The sequence below is a fragment of the Chiloscyllium plagiosum genome, chromosome 3, assembly GCF_004010195.1.
Source record: "Chiloscyllium plagiosum isolate BGI_BamShark_2017 chromosome 3, ASM401019v2, whole genome shotgun sequence".
NCBI lineage: Eukaryota > Metazoa > Chordata > Chondrichthyes > Orectolobiformes > Hemiscylliidae > Chiloscyllium > Chiloscyllium plagiosum.
In genome coordinates, this window is record NC_057712.1 from 39019152 (window position 1) to 39032934 (window position 13783).

Sequence of the window (13783 nt, forward strand, 5' to 3'; positions counted from 1 at the left end):
GCCTGTCTCCCCAATATAGAGGAGGCCACATCGGGTGCAGCGGATGCAATAGATGATGCGTGTGGAGGTGCAGGTGAATTTGTGGCGGATATGGAAGGATCCCTTGGGGCCTTGGAGGGAAGTAAGGGGGGGAGGTGTGGGCACAAGTTTTGCATTTCTTGCGGTTACAGGGGAAGGTGCTGGGAGTGGAGGTTGGGTTGGTGGGGGGTGTGGACCTGACGAGGGAGTCACGGAGGGAGTAGTCTTTTCGGAACGCTGATAGGGGAGGGGAGGGAAATATATCCCTGGTGGTGGGGTCCGTTTGGAGGTGGCAGAAATGATGACGGAAATCGGTGGCCAGCCTATCCCTACAAATGGAAACCAAGATGACAAGGAAGGGGAGGGAGTCAAAAATGAACTAGGCAGGATGTTAACTGGAAGCAAAATTAATAAATTATTTCAATTTTGGATGATCAAGGAAAGCAGCACCAATGATGTCAACAACGTACCAGAGAAAGAGCTGTGGGAAGGGACCAGAGGGTGGCTGTATCAAGGAATGTGCCACATAAGCCGCAAAAAGACAGGCATAACTGGGTCCCATATGGGTACTCATGGACATACCTTTGACCTGAAGAAAGTGAGATGAAGTAAGGAGAAATTGGTTTGGAGTGCAGACGAGCTTCGCCAGCAAAGGTGAGTGGTGACGGATAAGGACAATTCAGGCCTTCTTTCAAGGAAGAAACAGAGACCCCTCAGTCTATCATGATGGGGGGGGCTGGACATGTAGAGAGGTTGCAGTCCATGGTGAGAGATGTGGCTGGTGCCAGCAAACTGGAATTTAGAAACTGAAACGATTGTCAAAAGAATTTGGGATGTAAGTGGGAAGGGACTGGACAAGAGAAAAAAAAAGTCAAGGTAGGAAGAAGTACATTGTGGGGGAAGGAACACCCTAAAACAATGGGTCTGTCCAGGCAGTTTAGTCCATGGATTTTGGGAATAAGGTACAGGCAGGCTGCATGGGTTGGGAGACTATGAGGCGGAGAGCTGTTTGGTGGGGGAAAGTGGGTAATCTACAGAGGAGATGAGGTTAGTTATGGTCGTAGAAGCAATGGCTTGTTTGATGGTTATTTCTATTCATTACACATCCATCCTGGGATGGATGGAAAAGGGGCATATGCAGAGTCAGAACCTTGCAAAGACAGTACTAAGAATAAGTACTTACTAAGAATAGTTAAGAACTGTTGCACTCTACAGGTTTGGAGTAAAAGGACAGGTTCATACATACTGAAGTCTTGACTATTGTACTCTGCAGTATCTTACAGATTTCTGCTTCTGTATAATATTTTTGCCTTTAATACAATCATGTCAAGTTTCAATCCAAGACTAATGAGATATTTTTCAGCTTCAGAAAGGACAAAGGAATAATGTCTTATGTATTTCTCAGTAAACAATAATTGAAATTAAGATTTTATTGTTAAATAATTAAACTACACTAAACCAAACAGTGAATAAAAGATAGAAATTTAGATTCACAGGGGACTTGGCTTGTCTATGCAAAACTGCACAAGATTTAAGTGTGAGCTTGGTTCAGTTAGTAATGTTGTGATTCGCTGGGAGAAAGGGATGTAGCCACTTCAAGATTTGAGTACATGATCCAGGTCAGCTCTTCAGTACAAGCTGAGTACTATACTATATATATATATATATATATATATATATCAGATAAGATGCAACTCAAGGCCTTCTCCTGTTTATTTGGGGGGAGTGATCGTCATCCCTCCTCCAGTTAATACCACTAAGAACAGATTCACTGGTTCTTCAACTGACTGCTGTTTGGGTCCTTTCTGTGCATGTAAAATGGCTTTGCTATGAAAACTGGTTTTGGGATGCTCTAAGCTATGATATAGTTTTAACTAAAGTGCTAGATTTTATTTATCAAATATAAAAGGAGAAAGATCCAGCTAATCCACTAGGAATGAAATGGGGGCTCATTTTTCCCCACCTATTCTTTTAGGTCTGTTTTTGCAACTAAGAGCAGGATATCATCCATCATCCAGTTCTTAGCAGCACAAGCACTATCATATAAAATCCAAGTTCATAACTGTAGACTTGCGATTCAAGGATTTGTTTCAAGTTAAAGAACTAGACAAGTCCTGACAGTGTGGACTTGTAGGTGCATTCTTGTATAATCACTGCAATAAAAAAAAACCTCAGTACGATGCAGTGAAAAATTTTTAAACCTGCAATACACAATTAAATAAGAGTTTTCTTTTGCTTGTTTTCTTTAAACGGTCTCACTGTGAGGATCCTTTATAGTATCAGCAGTCAGTCACACATCAATAGATCTACGGAAACATGCAAGGCTCATAACATTTAATTCAACAAGACAGTAAAAGGGGGAATTTGCAAGTAAAGTCAAGTAAGTCAGAACAGTTTTGATACTCTTGGCTTTCTCTCATGAACTTGTATCTAAAAAATAAAATAACCAGTTATTTAATACGCTCTGATCTCATTGCCAAGTTGGCTAATGGAGAATAAAGTTTTGAAAATATTTCATAAGGAACTAAGTAAATAGCTTTGCTTATCTAAAACAGCAAATAAACACAGAAATACTGATTTTTTTGGTTAAGATCTTGGGTTCAACAATTAATATTTTATTTCTTCGAAAAAGACAGGGTAGCCCTCAATCTTCTCCCTGCCATTCAAAATGATTATAATTAGTTTGAATCTTAAGTCCTTTACATTTGACAGTAACCTATCAATTTCAGCTCTGAAAGACTTCAGCTAATCCTTTGGGAAACAAAATTCCAAACTTCCACTCCTCTTCAGGTGAAGTGCTTGTTGTGTTCACTCCTGAATGGCCCCATTCTAATTTGACAATAACGCCTATTTTTTTCCTGTACTCCATTTGTGTCTTAAAAACATAGACCCAGGTTAATGATCTGGGGCCATGGGTCCAAATCTCTCAATAACAAATCTGCAAAATTTAAATTCAGTTTACAAATCCGAAGTTGAAAGCAATAATAGTAATACTTAAAGTACCCGTCATAGGTGGCTGTCATAAAAATGCATTTTTTATGACAGGTACTGTAATTATCATTATAATTACTTTCAACTTTGGATTTGTCCTTTATGAAATATGTCAAGCTTACCGGTTTGGTCTATGTGACTCCAGACTCTCAACATTGTAGCTGACTCAACAGTTCTCAGGTATGGCCGAGAAAGTCACTCAGTTCAAAGGCATGGGAAATACAAGAACAGGAGTACACCATTAGGCCCCTTGAGCTGTTCTGCCATTCAATGAGATCGTGGCTGATCAGTGCCTGACTCGTATACTTGCCTTTGACCCATATCCCTCATACCTTTGCTTCACAAAGATTTGTTTACTTCAGATTTAAACCTAACAACTGATCCTGCATCCATTGCCATTTGTGAAAGACAGTTCCAAACAACTACAGAGCGACTCTCGTACCCACGGACTCGTTTTTGCGGATTACTGCACCCCGAACATATTATAGGGAACCAGGGATCAGGAGGTTGATGGGAAGGTAGGTTTCCTATTGAATGAATATTTTCATTCCTATCCGCAGTTTCAAGTTTCCATGGTAAGTCCTGGAACATTTCCCCCGTGGGTACGGGGGGACTCCTGAACCATCCTTTGTATGTCGGAAGTGCTTCCAAACAACTCTCCTGAATGAACTGGTCCTAATTCTCAGGCTATGCTTCCTAGTTCAAGAATCGTCAACCAGTGGAAATAATTTATCTTTACCTACTCTTTATTTTTCCTGTTAATATCTTGAACTCTTTGATCAGATCATCCCTAATCCTTTTAAATTCTGGAGCAAACATGTCTAATTTGTGTAATCTCTCCTCATAACTTAACCCCTGAAATCCATGTATCGTAATTGTTCTCCCTCCAATTTCTTTCCTAAAGTGTGGTACCCTGATCTTCTCACGGTACTCCAAGTGGGTATAACCAGAGTTTTACATAACTTCTACATCCTCGTATTCCATAAGAATTTTAAGAATTTCTATGCAGTATTCTAAAAGTGGCCTGTGGCCTCACTAACATCCTGTATAGCCGCAACAAGATGTCACAACTGCTATACTCACTGCACTGACCAATGAAGGCAAGTCTGTCAAATGCCTTCTTTACTACCCTATCTATCTGCAACTCCACTTTCAATGAACTACGCACCTGCATCCCTAGGTCTCTTTGCTTGGCAACACTCCCTATGGCCCTACCATTAATTATGTAAGTCCTGTCCTGGTTTGCCTGACTAAAATGCAACACTTTCCATTTATCCAAATTAAATTCCATCTGCAACTCCTTGGCCCAGCTGATCAAGATCCTGTTGTACTCAGATAATCTTCTTCACTGTCCACTACACCACCAATTTTGGTGTCATCTGCAAACATACTCACCATACTTCCTATATTCACATTCAAATCATTTATATAAAATGATGAAAAGCACTGGATCCAGCACCGATCCTTGTGGCACATTACTGATCACAGCCCTTCAGTTCAAAAAAGAACCGTCTACAAACACCCCATCTCATTCCTTCAAGCCAATGAGGTAGTTCTTCCTGGGTTTCATGTGATAAAACCTTGCTAATCAGTTGTCCATGCATGGAGGGGAGTTCTTTGCGGTAGCCTCAGCCTGTGTGAAAATTGAACCGATGCTAATGTCAGCATTCTACATCACAAGCCATTTAGTATACTGAGCTAACTAACATAGGAGATAGGAGGATCTCTGACTAAAAGCTTTGCCAAAGACATAGGTTTTAAAGATTGCCTTAAAAAGGAAAGAGAAATAGAGGGATAGGTTTAAGAAGGGAATGCCAGAGCTTAGAGCAATAGCAGAGCAACCTGCATATACTCAAGAGGCTTGAGTTGGAACAGCACAGATTTCTCTGAGCACTGACAGGCTGAAGGAGACTACAAAGACAGGGAGGAACAAGGCCATTGAAGGATCTGAAAACAAAAATGAGGGTTTTGAAATCAAGGCATTGCTCAGCCAGATCCAATGTAGATCAGTAAACATGAGGGTTTAAATTAGGCAATGTGCACGGAGCTGTGTAAAAATTAACAAAAAGGAAAATAAAAGTTTGGACACTTGTGCAGGATATCACTGTGTAAGATGTATCAGCATTTTCTGCTTCTTTCCCTCCATGAATTTGCAAGAACCAGTGATTAAAAATGGATTTTCCTCAATGTAATTATCACATTAGTTGAATTCTTCAGTCATATTTATTTAATACTAAAAATATAAAACCATGTTTGGAAGGCATATATGTTCCCCCTGCGAATAGTTTCCAACAGCATGGAAACTCACATATGAGCAATGTTCACTGAGTGACACAAACTCAGTGGGGTATATAGAACAAAACCTTAGCACAAACCTGTACTTTAGAGAAGAAAGGAAGAATAAATTCCTAACATTTACAGCATGAGTCAAGGATTCAAGAGTCTAGACCATTCAATCATTAAAGCATTTGTTTACATATTCTTAAATAGGTTTAACTCGCTGAAGAGGTTTTGCATATTTTTATTCCATGTATTGCGTTCATCAGTATTCAGCTGAAACTTTATTGCTGGAACAGCACAGCAGGTCAGGCAGCATCTAGGGAACAGAAGATTCGACGTTTCGGGCACATGCCCTTCTTCAGGGCATGTGCCCGAATCTTCTGTTCCCTAGATGCTGCCTGACCTGCTGTGCTGTTCCAGCAATAAAGTTTCAGCTTTGATCTCCAGCGTCTGCAGACCTCACTTTCTCCTTCATCAGTATTCAATCTACTGTGCCACCTCCCTCATACTCCCCCGTATTTTAGCTAACCCCGTACCCAGTAAAGGATTAAAACAGACATCAATTAGTTTAGCTAGATGGCCTGCCTCCACTTTGCAACATGCTCCACAGAGCTCAACTACCGCCAGTTAAACAGATATCTTAGAAACAGGATCTGACCAAAAACCTTCTGGAGAACAATTAAGTTAGATTGTAGAGTTGCACCAATTTATGCAATCTCAAAGTTTTTGGTCATGACCTTCCTCTTCTAAAACCTGGTAAAAGGTAACATCATCATAGTTCTGAGACCACTGAGCAGCTCTTTCATTAGAGAGACTGTTGTGCTGTTGTTTAAGACAAGGATCACCATGTCTCAGGCAATAAGAGAAGCTGAGGAGGAGAATTCTTCATGGTAACCTCATTTGGTCCAATTCTAGTATATTACTCTAATAGTTATTCTGGCCAGGCAAAACTTGGTTTAATACACCTACGTGTGCCTGCATTAAATTTTTCATCCTTTTTAAACATACAGATATTATATTGATCCACTCCTACAAGTGTTGCACATTATCCACTTAATTAGGCAAAATACAAAATATTAGCCAAATACAAAAATTATTCAAAATACAATCCACTTTCATGGTGATAACCAACACTGCACTAACCTACTTTATCATTTCTTGAGGTGAATCACTCCTGCAAGCAAACCACATATAGTCTAGGATCAGATATATTTTTTAAGTTTAATATCTGGTCAAATAATATATGACCATGGCATCAGTATTTGAATAAAAATACCATGGGTGTCATGTACCACTATGCAACACGCATTTGCCTGTCCTTCTCAGAAACGGATTGCAAAGCATTCTTCTGGAACAAGGTACTACCATTAACTGTGAATGCTCAGAATAATTCAACGCAGCATTCATGGTTGGTGTACTGTTACATTATGGGATACAGGACATTTCAATAAGGAGGACAAAAAGTTATTATGTTTAGTCTCTCAGAGTATTAACTTACACCATTACTCTGCTCTTGATATAACAGGAGGCTTTTTTTGCTCGTACATCTGCTTCCATTTTTTTTCCCTTTTTTTGACTAGCTTCTCTAAAACTTTGTACTCAAATATAGTCATCCATCCCTACAAGGGATGCTTAACTATTCATCATGCACCTATTGATCTTTTCCCCATTGAGAGAGTATTTTTCTTTCCATTCCCCAGGCATTATCCATTATAATGTTTCTGAAGTATTCCATTTATTATCAACCTTAAATATTTATTCTCAACTAGTAATATTCTGTTAGCATATTAGATCCCCACTAAATCTTTGTTTTCTATTCCCTACTGTCCTTCTGGCCTCAGTGTATTCATTCAATAAGCATGTACTTAAGTCAAGGAGTACAAAGTATAAAGTACCACAGACATCTGTACTACGAACAGAAATATCTACACAGTAACAGCATGCTAATATTAAGTATAGGCAACAAATTTCATACCAGAACTGCTGCAGTCCTGGTTATTACATGTTTATTTCTGTGAAAAAGCATTTTGTTTGTATTTTCCCTAATTAGTTAGGTCCAACTCTTCTAGAGTTGGCACAGTAGACAAACTTGCAGCTGTTACAGATTAAACTATGTTGATTGCCTTTCCTGAATTCCCCAAATGTTAACTTACTAGCCAACTGAATCGCATGTACAACCTAATGTCAATTACAGACATTCATTATGGGCTCAAGATGAGGCTGCAATTTGGTTTTGGAACGTTGCATAAACTTAAACGAGTACTGTACCGAAGAAAAAGTGAATGATTGGTTATGAAGCTTTTTAAAAGGTTTAAATACTGCAGTAATTTTCCAATCAAAACAATAAAACAGTACAATGTATGTACTAATCAATGCACTATTCTACACAGCATACATACTTCCATGCAAAATGAATCGCTTTCCAACTAAGGTAGCTGGAGCCTGGTGGAAGTAATGGTCATTGGTAAATCTGGACTATATTACACAGCGACACTGGCAGAACCCTTATGTAATGTATTAAAAAATTAAACATTTCAGGGTACAATATAAAGAAGCATCAAAACAAACAGAAAAGTGGGTCAATTCTCCACTGGGAAGAATATGATCAGGAGGTGAATAAAAGGGATTACTTTTAAATTTAAGTTTTTTCCAAAATAAATAGAAATGCTAAAATTCAAAAACTAACATTCATTCCTTCTCCACACAATAGGCTTGTACCTGCCTGGTTTTTCACCACACAAGATTTACACTATCCTCCTATTTAGTTTTGGAATAATTGTATTTAATTGTGTCAGAATAGAAAAGCAGCTGTCACAGTTTAGCTATCAGCACTGCTCATTAATCACCATAAATTAATGGTCCCCTAGGTATCACCAATCTCAGCAGGTACAGGACACTACTGCAAATTGTATTTGATTACATCTCTAACTAAAGGCCCAGGTGACAATCATCTCAAAGTAGGAACATACTAAAAAGAGAATAATTAATAAATAGCCAGATAAGAGAAGAAAAAGAATTAGTATTTATCGTGACTTTCATAAAGTCAGGATTTGAAATACTTTTACAGCCAATTTATTGAGGCATAGTCACAACATCCACAGTGACTGCTGATCCATCTGCAAATCAGCAGTGAACTTTAGCTATTTTACCAATTGTTCATTCCTACCCCACTTCTAACATCTCTCATCCAAAGTGTCATCCATTTCATTGTCAGAGTAGTAGAGAATTCAAAGTTGACAGCTTGCAATGTGTCACAAATTTCAATGCTGTGTACATTTCTCATTAAAGAGGCACTAAAGAGGCATTTCAACCAGTCTGGGTCTTTCAAAAGAGCTGAGCAAAAAGTGCTTTTGGTGCAGTGGTAGTATCCCTACCTCCGAGCCAGAAGCTCGAGGTTCAAGTCCCACCTGTACCAGGGTGTGAGATAACATCTCGAAGCAAGTTGGGTAGAAAATATCAAGGGGCTGAGCAACAGTTCCCTGTCATTGAGGTTCTTACAAGCTTATGCTTTCTCCCCCCACAAGCCACTAGACACAGCTTGGTTTTAAAACTCACATAGATCAAAAGGGCTCCAAGCCATGACAACATACGTAACATCTTTAAGTTGCACTAGGACTTAGCTGTCACTTATAACAGGGTATTAGATTTGAACTCAGGGCGATGTTCTAATTCACTGCAACACTCAGCCACAGCTTGCCTCAAAACAACAGCATACTTTCAAGAAGAAAAGTGTCATTCATAAAGCAGGATAAATAAACCCTGAACTGAAAACACAAAAGCTTAAGTACTAATTTAAACAAAATAAGTTACAGATCCAAAGCACAACAATCCAAAGTTCATACCTACAATTCATTATATGCCCAAACACTGTTATACCAAGTGACAAAAATCGAAGTAGAGATCAGGCAATTCACTACACAGAAGTGATTCAGAGGACACAGACAGCTGTTGAGCATCAAAGTTAAGGGATAATTAGTCTGACCCGCAGGGCCCTTGTGCACAGTGGCAGTGTCCCTACTCCTGGACTGGAAAGCCTGGGTTCAAGTCCCACCTGCTCCAGAGGTGTCCAATAACATTTCTGAACAAGTTGGTTAGAAAATTAGGCTAAAAAAAAAATCAGTCTCACCACTAGCTAGAGAAAGGTCGAATTCAAATATTGCACCAGGTTGAAGAAACTGCTGAGAAATTATAGGCAAAAGTGAGGACTGCAGATGCTGGAAATCAGAGTCTAGATTAGAGTGGTGCTAGAAAAGCACAGAAAGTCAGGCAGCGTCTGAGGCATAGGAAAATCGACATTTCGGGCAAAAGCCCTTCATCAAGCCCTGATGGAGGGTTCCTGCCCGAAACGTCGATTTTCTTACTCCTCCGATGCTGCCTGATCTGATGTGCTTTTCCAGCACCACTCTAATCTAGACTCTGCTGAAAAATTATAAACATTTAAAGTCAGGTTTGATAGATGGTGCACGTGCCATTGACGTAGGAAATCTAAACTTCAAATGAATTATGTGCATGGGGCGGCATGGTGGCTCAGTGGTTAGCACTGCTGCCTCATAGTGGCAGAGTCCCAGGTTCGATTCCAGCTTTGGGTGACTGTCTGTGTGGAGTTTGCACATTCTCCACGTGTCTGAGTGGGTTTCCTCCAGGTGCTCCAATTTCCTCCCACATTCCAAAGATGTGCAGGTCAGGTGAACTGGCCATGTTAAATTATCCATAGTGTTAGGTGCATTAGTCAGAGGGGGGTGGGTTACTCTTCGGACAGTCAGTGTGGAGTTGTTGGGTCGAAGAGCCAGTTTCCACAATGTAGGGAATCTAATCTAAACCGCTTCAATGAGCTCAACATAATTTTTTTTTATGCAAGCTATATTTGCTTTAAGATTCATAAATATGAATAATTCTCCAAGGGATATACTTAGGAGAAAATACCAGCTTCAATCTGCCTTTACATTTACAAAGTGTCTGTGGGAATGCTGCAGGGCTCAGAATGGCCCGAATCAGATGAGGTAAATTGAAACGACAACCACACAGGTGCAAAAAAAAACTTGATGGACTTGTCTCACGGGAGACAGAAATGGAAGACCAAAAAAAATTAGTAACAGAAGACAGCCGAAGGCTAACTAGCACTTCACAGTCTAAATTATAAATCATACAGAAGATTAATATCAGTAGGAGCCAACAGAGTGGGAACCGCTCCAACAAAACAGAGATCATTAAATTTAACAGACACCAGTTGAAACAAATGTTGCTTTTGAAACCAAGGTCAATCAGCAAAATAGCAACAGTTAAAAGTCGGAGGCTGTACCTTTCAGCTGATGATGAATGTGATCCAAGAGAAACATTGAATTGTTGTTCTTTTTGATGTTCTGCGCAATTCTGGCATTTTATGTTTTTGATTTAAACTTTTCATCATTTACAATTATTTTTGTTCTATTTTGCCAAAGTTTACTTTGAATTCTCATTCTGAAAATTATTTATTTCGGTTCTATTCTAAGATTGAATTAAATCTTCAACTGCAAAGCACAGAAGAAACGTTCAAAAAAAGCAGAGTTATTGTTTCAGGTCCAATTACCCTTCTTTAGAATGGCTCTCTGGACCCAAAATATTAATACTGATTTTTCTCCACAGATACTGGAGAAATGCAGCAATTCTGGCAGCAATTTCTATTTTTGTTTTCAGCATGTATAGCTGTTCTGTGAAAAAAAACAAAGGAATGTATTGGTCCACTTCCTCTGCATTATTGGAACTGACCACAAAGACACCACATAAAAGTATTTGTAGTAAATTCCAAAACTTCTTTGTGTCTGCATCAGCCGTAAGCAAGTATATAAAGGGAAAATAAGTCCAAGGCTTATATGCTAATTATTACTTCATGTCCAGAGTGTTAAAGTTGGGACAATGTACTGGTCTCAGCTGGGTTATGAAGTTAAGTTTTTTTAAAAAAACAAAAGTACATTAACATCAGAAATATACCATGTTCACTATGTCGTATCAGCAAGAGCAGAAAATCAGCTTACCTCCATAGCCAGGGCTGCAGTTTGCTGGTCATAGTGATTCAGGAGATTTGGCATAAATGTCATATTGTAAGGCAGGTCACGGCACATTCTCAGGGAAATGGGTTCACAAGCAAACATACTGTGGCCACCACCCCGTCCCAAAAGAACAGACAATGCACAAAGTGTCCACAACATCTCTCCAACGGTCATAGCCATGACAGCAATATTCAACACTAAAAACTCCTTTTCTTGCTGATGGAAGGAAGAAAAACAGGTTTGCTGATTGAATGTTTGTGTTTTTTAAATTTCCTTTGTTAGCTTGCTCAAACCACCATTCCGTTGAAAACTCTGAAACTTGATCTGACCTCTCTTTCACTCATGGCTTTCTGGATCTCAGCAGGAGTAGTTCTCAGCATTTTTCTCATACAGAAAGTAATTTTGCTTCCTTAACAAACTGCTAAACTTAGATTCTGGTATTCAACAGCTTTATTTTGTTGTCCATCTCAGTCTGAGTTAATTAACGACATTCCCACACAATGTCTCCCATTCTGTTTCTGAAGATTCTTCCCCAAATTCCAGGGCTTTCTTGTGACCTATAAACAACAAACCGAACAAGACTGTTACCAGAGGGTTTCATGTTCTGTTTAAAATTAACAATTTCCCTCTCTCTCTAGTATGGCCTACATGTGTCAGTCGTGCTCTAGTAACCAACACAAGGGACCAGTTTCTTTGTGCAAGTATCTTTGGTTACATCAGATAGGTTATTAGAAATGGGATGGACAAAACAAGAGCACCAGACTGCACCTGCACTGAGCATACTTAAACACTTCCAGCAAGAGATGCTCAATGATAATCAGAATACCATTCATCAATAGCAATACAGCGGCATAGTGGTACAGTCACTGGTGTAGCAATCCACAACCCCTGGCTAATGTTCTGAGAAAATGGGTTTGAATCACACCATGGGAGATGATGAGATTTGAATTCAATAAAAAAAAATCTAGTTTAATGGTGACGATGTAACATCTATCAACTATTGTAAAAACCCATTTGGTTCACTAATGTCATTTAGGAAGGTAACCTTATCTTGTTTACATGTAACTCTACAGCAGTGTGGTTGACTAGCAACTGTTCTCTAGGACAGACAATAATGCTGGACTAGCCAGTGATGTGCATATCCCATGAACAAATATTTTTAAAAAAAGAAACTAACTGAAGATTACTTAAAGCTAACTGTAGTGCCTCTACTGTCATACTGGGATGAGTACGAACCAAAGATTAATTAACTGGCTTGATTTTTAACAATTTGAGTTACAAACACTCCATTATACAGGCATGAGCAAACTGTGGAATCAAGTTTTTACCAAAAGCCCAAACATTTTACATACCTGCTTCTGCATTTTCTCTTTATTAGAAATAAGATCTAACAAAAAAAATCACATTTCCACAAATTTGTGACAACAAAATGGTACAAGACAAAAGAACATGTATTAAGCCCAGTACCCCCACCCTTGAGCCAGACAGCTTGGGTTCAAGTCTCACCTGCTCCAGAAATGCATCAAAACACAGCTGAAGGGGATGTTTAAAAATATCCTGAGAAGCTCCTCTCATGTTTTTCTGGGGTGGAGATGAACAACCTCCAACCAGCAGAGATTTCCCCAATACACAATGAGTGAAGTTCCTCGATGCCATATGCAGTGAAATGTTACCTTGATGTCAAGCACAGTATCACCTGACCTGTGGAGTCAGCACTTCTGCTCATGTTTGAACTAAGGCTGTAATGAGATCAAAGTAGCCAGGACGGAACCTAAACTGAGTAGTTTATTCTTTTGCAACTGCTGCTTGATAACACTGTCAACTAACTCTTCCATCATTTTGGGGATGATTGAGGTAAGATTAGAAGGCTGGTTTGAATTTGTCCTGCTTTGTGTACAAAGCATATGTGGGCAATTATTCATTTTGTCAGCGAGATGCCAGTGCTGTAGCTATTTTGGAACAGATTGGTTAGGGCATGGATAGTACTGCAAATTGTCTTACCATAGCTTAAGTTGTCACCTCATTTTTAAGATCTGCCATGTTCCTGGCATACCCTTCTGCACTCTTTATTGAACCAAGGTTGATCTCCTAGCTTTGATGGTAATAGTAGAGTTGGGAATATACCAAGCACGAGGCTACAATTCTGCTGTTGCTGCGACTGATCACCCACAATGCCTCATGGATGCCCAGTTTTGAGATGTGAGATGTGTTCAAAGTACCGTGCTAATGCCCTAACACATAATGGTGCTCTTAATGTGAAGATGGGACTTCATCTCCACAAGGACTGTGTGGTGGACTGCGCGCTGGCACAATCTAGCACTATGTCCTTTAGAATTCGGCCAACTCAGTCAGTCGTGATGCTACCAAACTACTCTTGGTTACGGGATGGTGAAGTCGTCCATCCAGAGTCCATTTTGTGCCCTTGGTTAAGTGCTTCTTCCAAGTAGTATGCAACATGAACTTGCAAC

At 39.5% G+C, this 13783-nt stretch overlaps 1 protein-coding gene across 5 annotated transcripts in view; it reads right to left on the reverse strand.

Moving 5' to 3' along the window:
• Positions 1-13783, reverse strand: part of LOC122542503 (frizzled-3) — a 106726-nt gene that overhangs the window by 76650 nt on the left and 16293 nt on the right. For 3 of the 5 annotated variants that reach the window (XM_043680304.1, XM_043680324.1, XM_043680313.1), the window contains one exon: positions 11301-11872. In XM_043680304.1, the coding sequence (XP_043536239.1) occupies positions 11301-11495 (195 nt within the window). In that variant the 5' untranslated portion in view covers positions 11496-11872. Of the gene's footprint in view, positions 1-9135; positions 9177-11300; positions 11873-13783 lie in introns of those variants that run through there. The other 2 variants (XM_043680333.1, XM_043680343.1) reach the window with 2 other exon arrangements.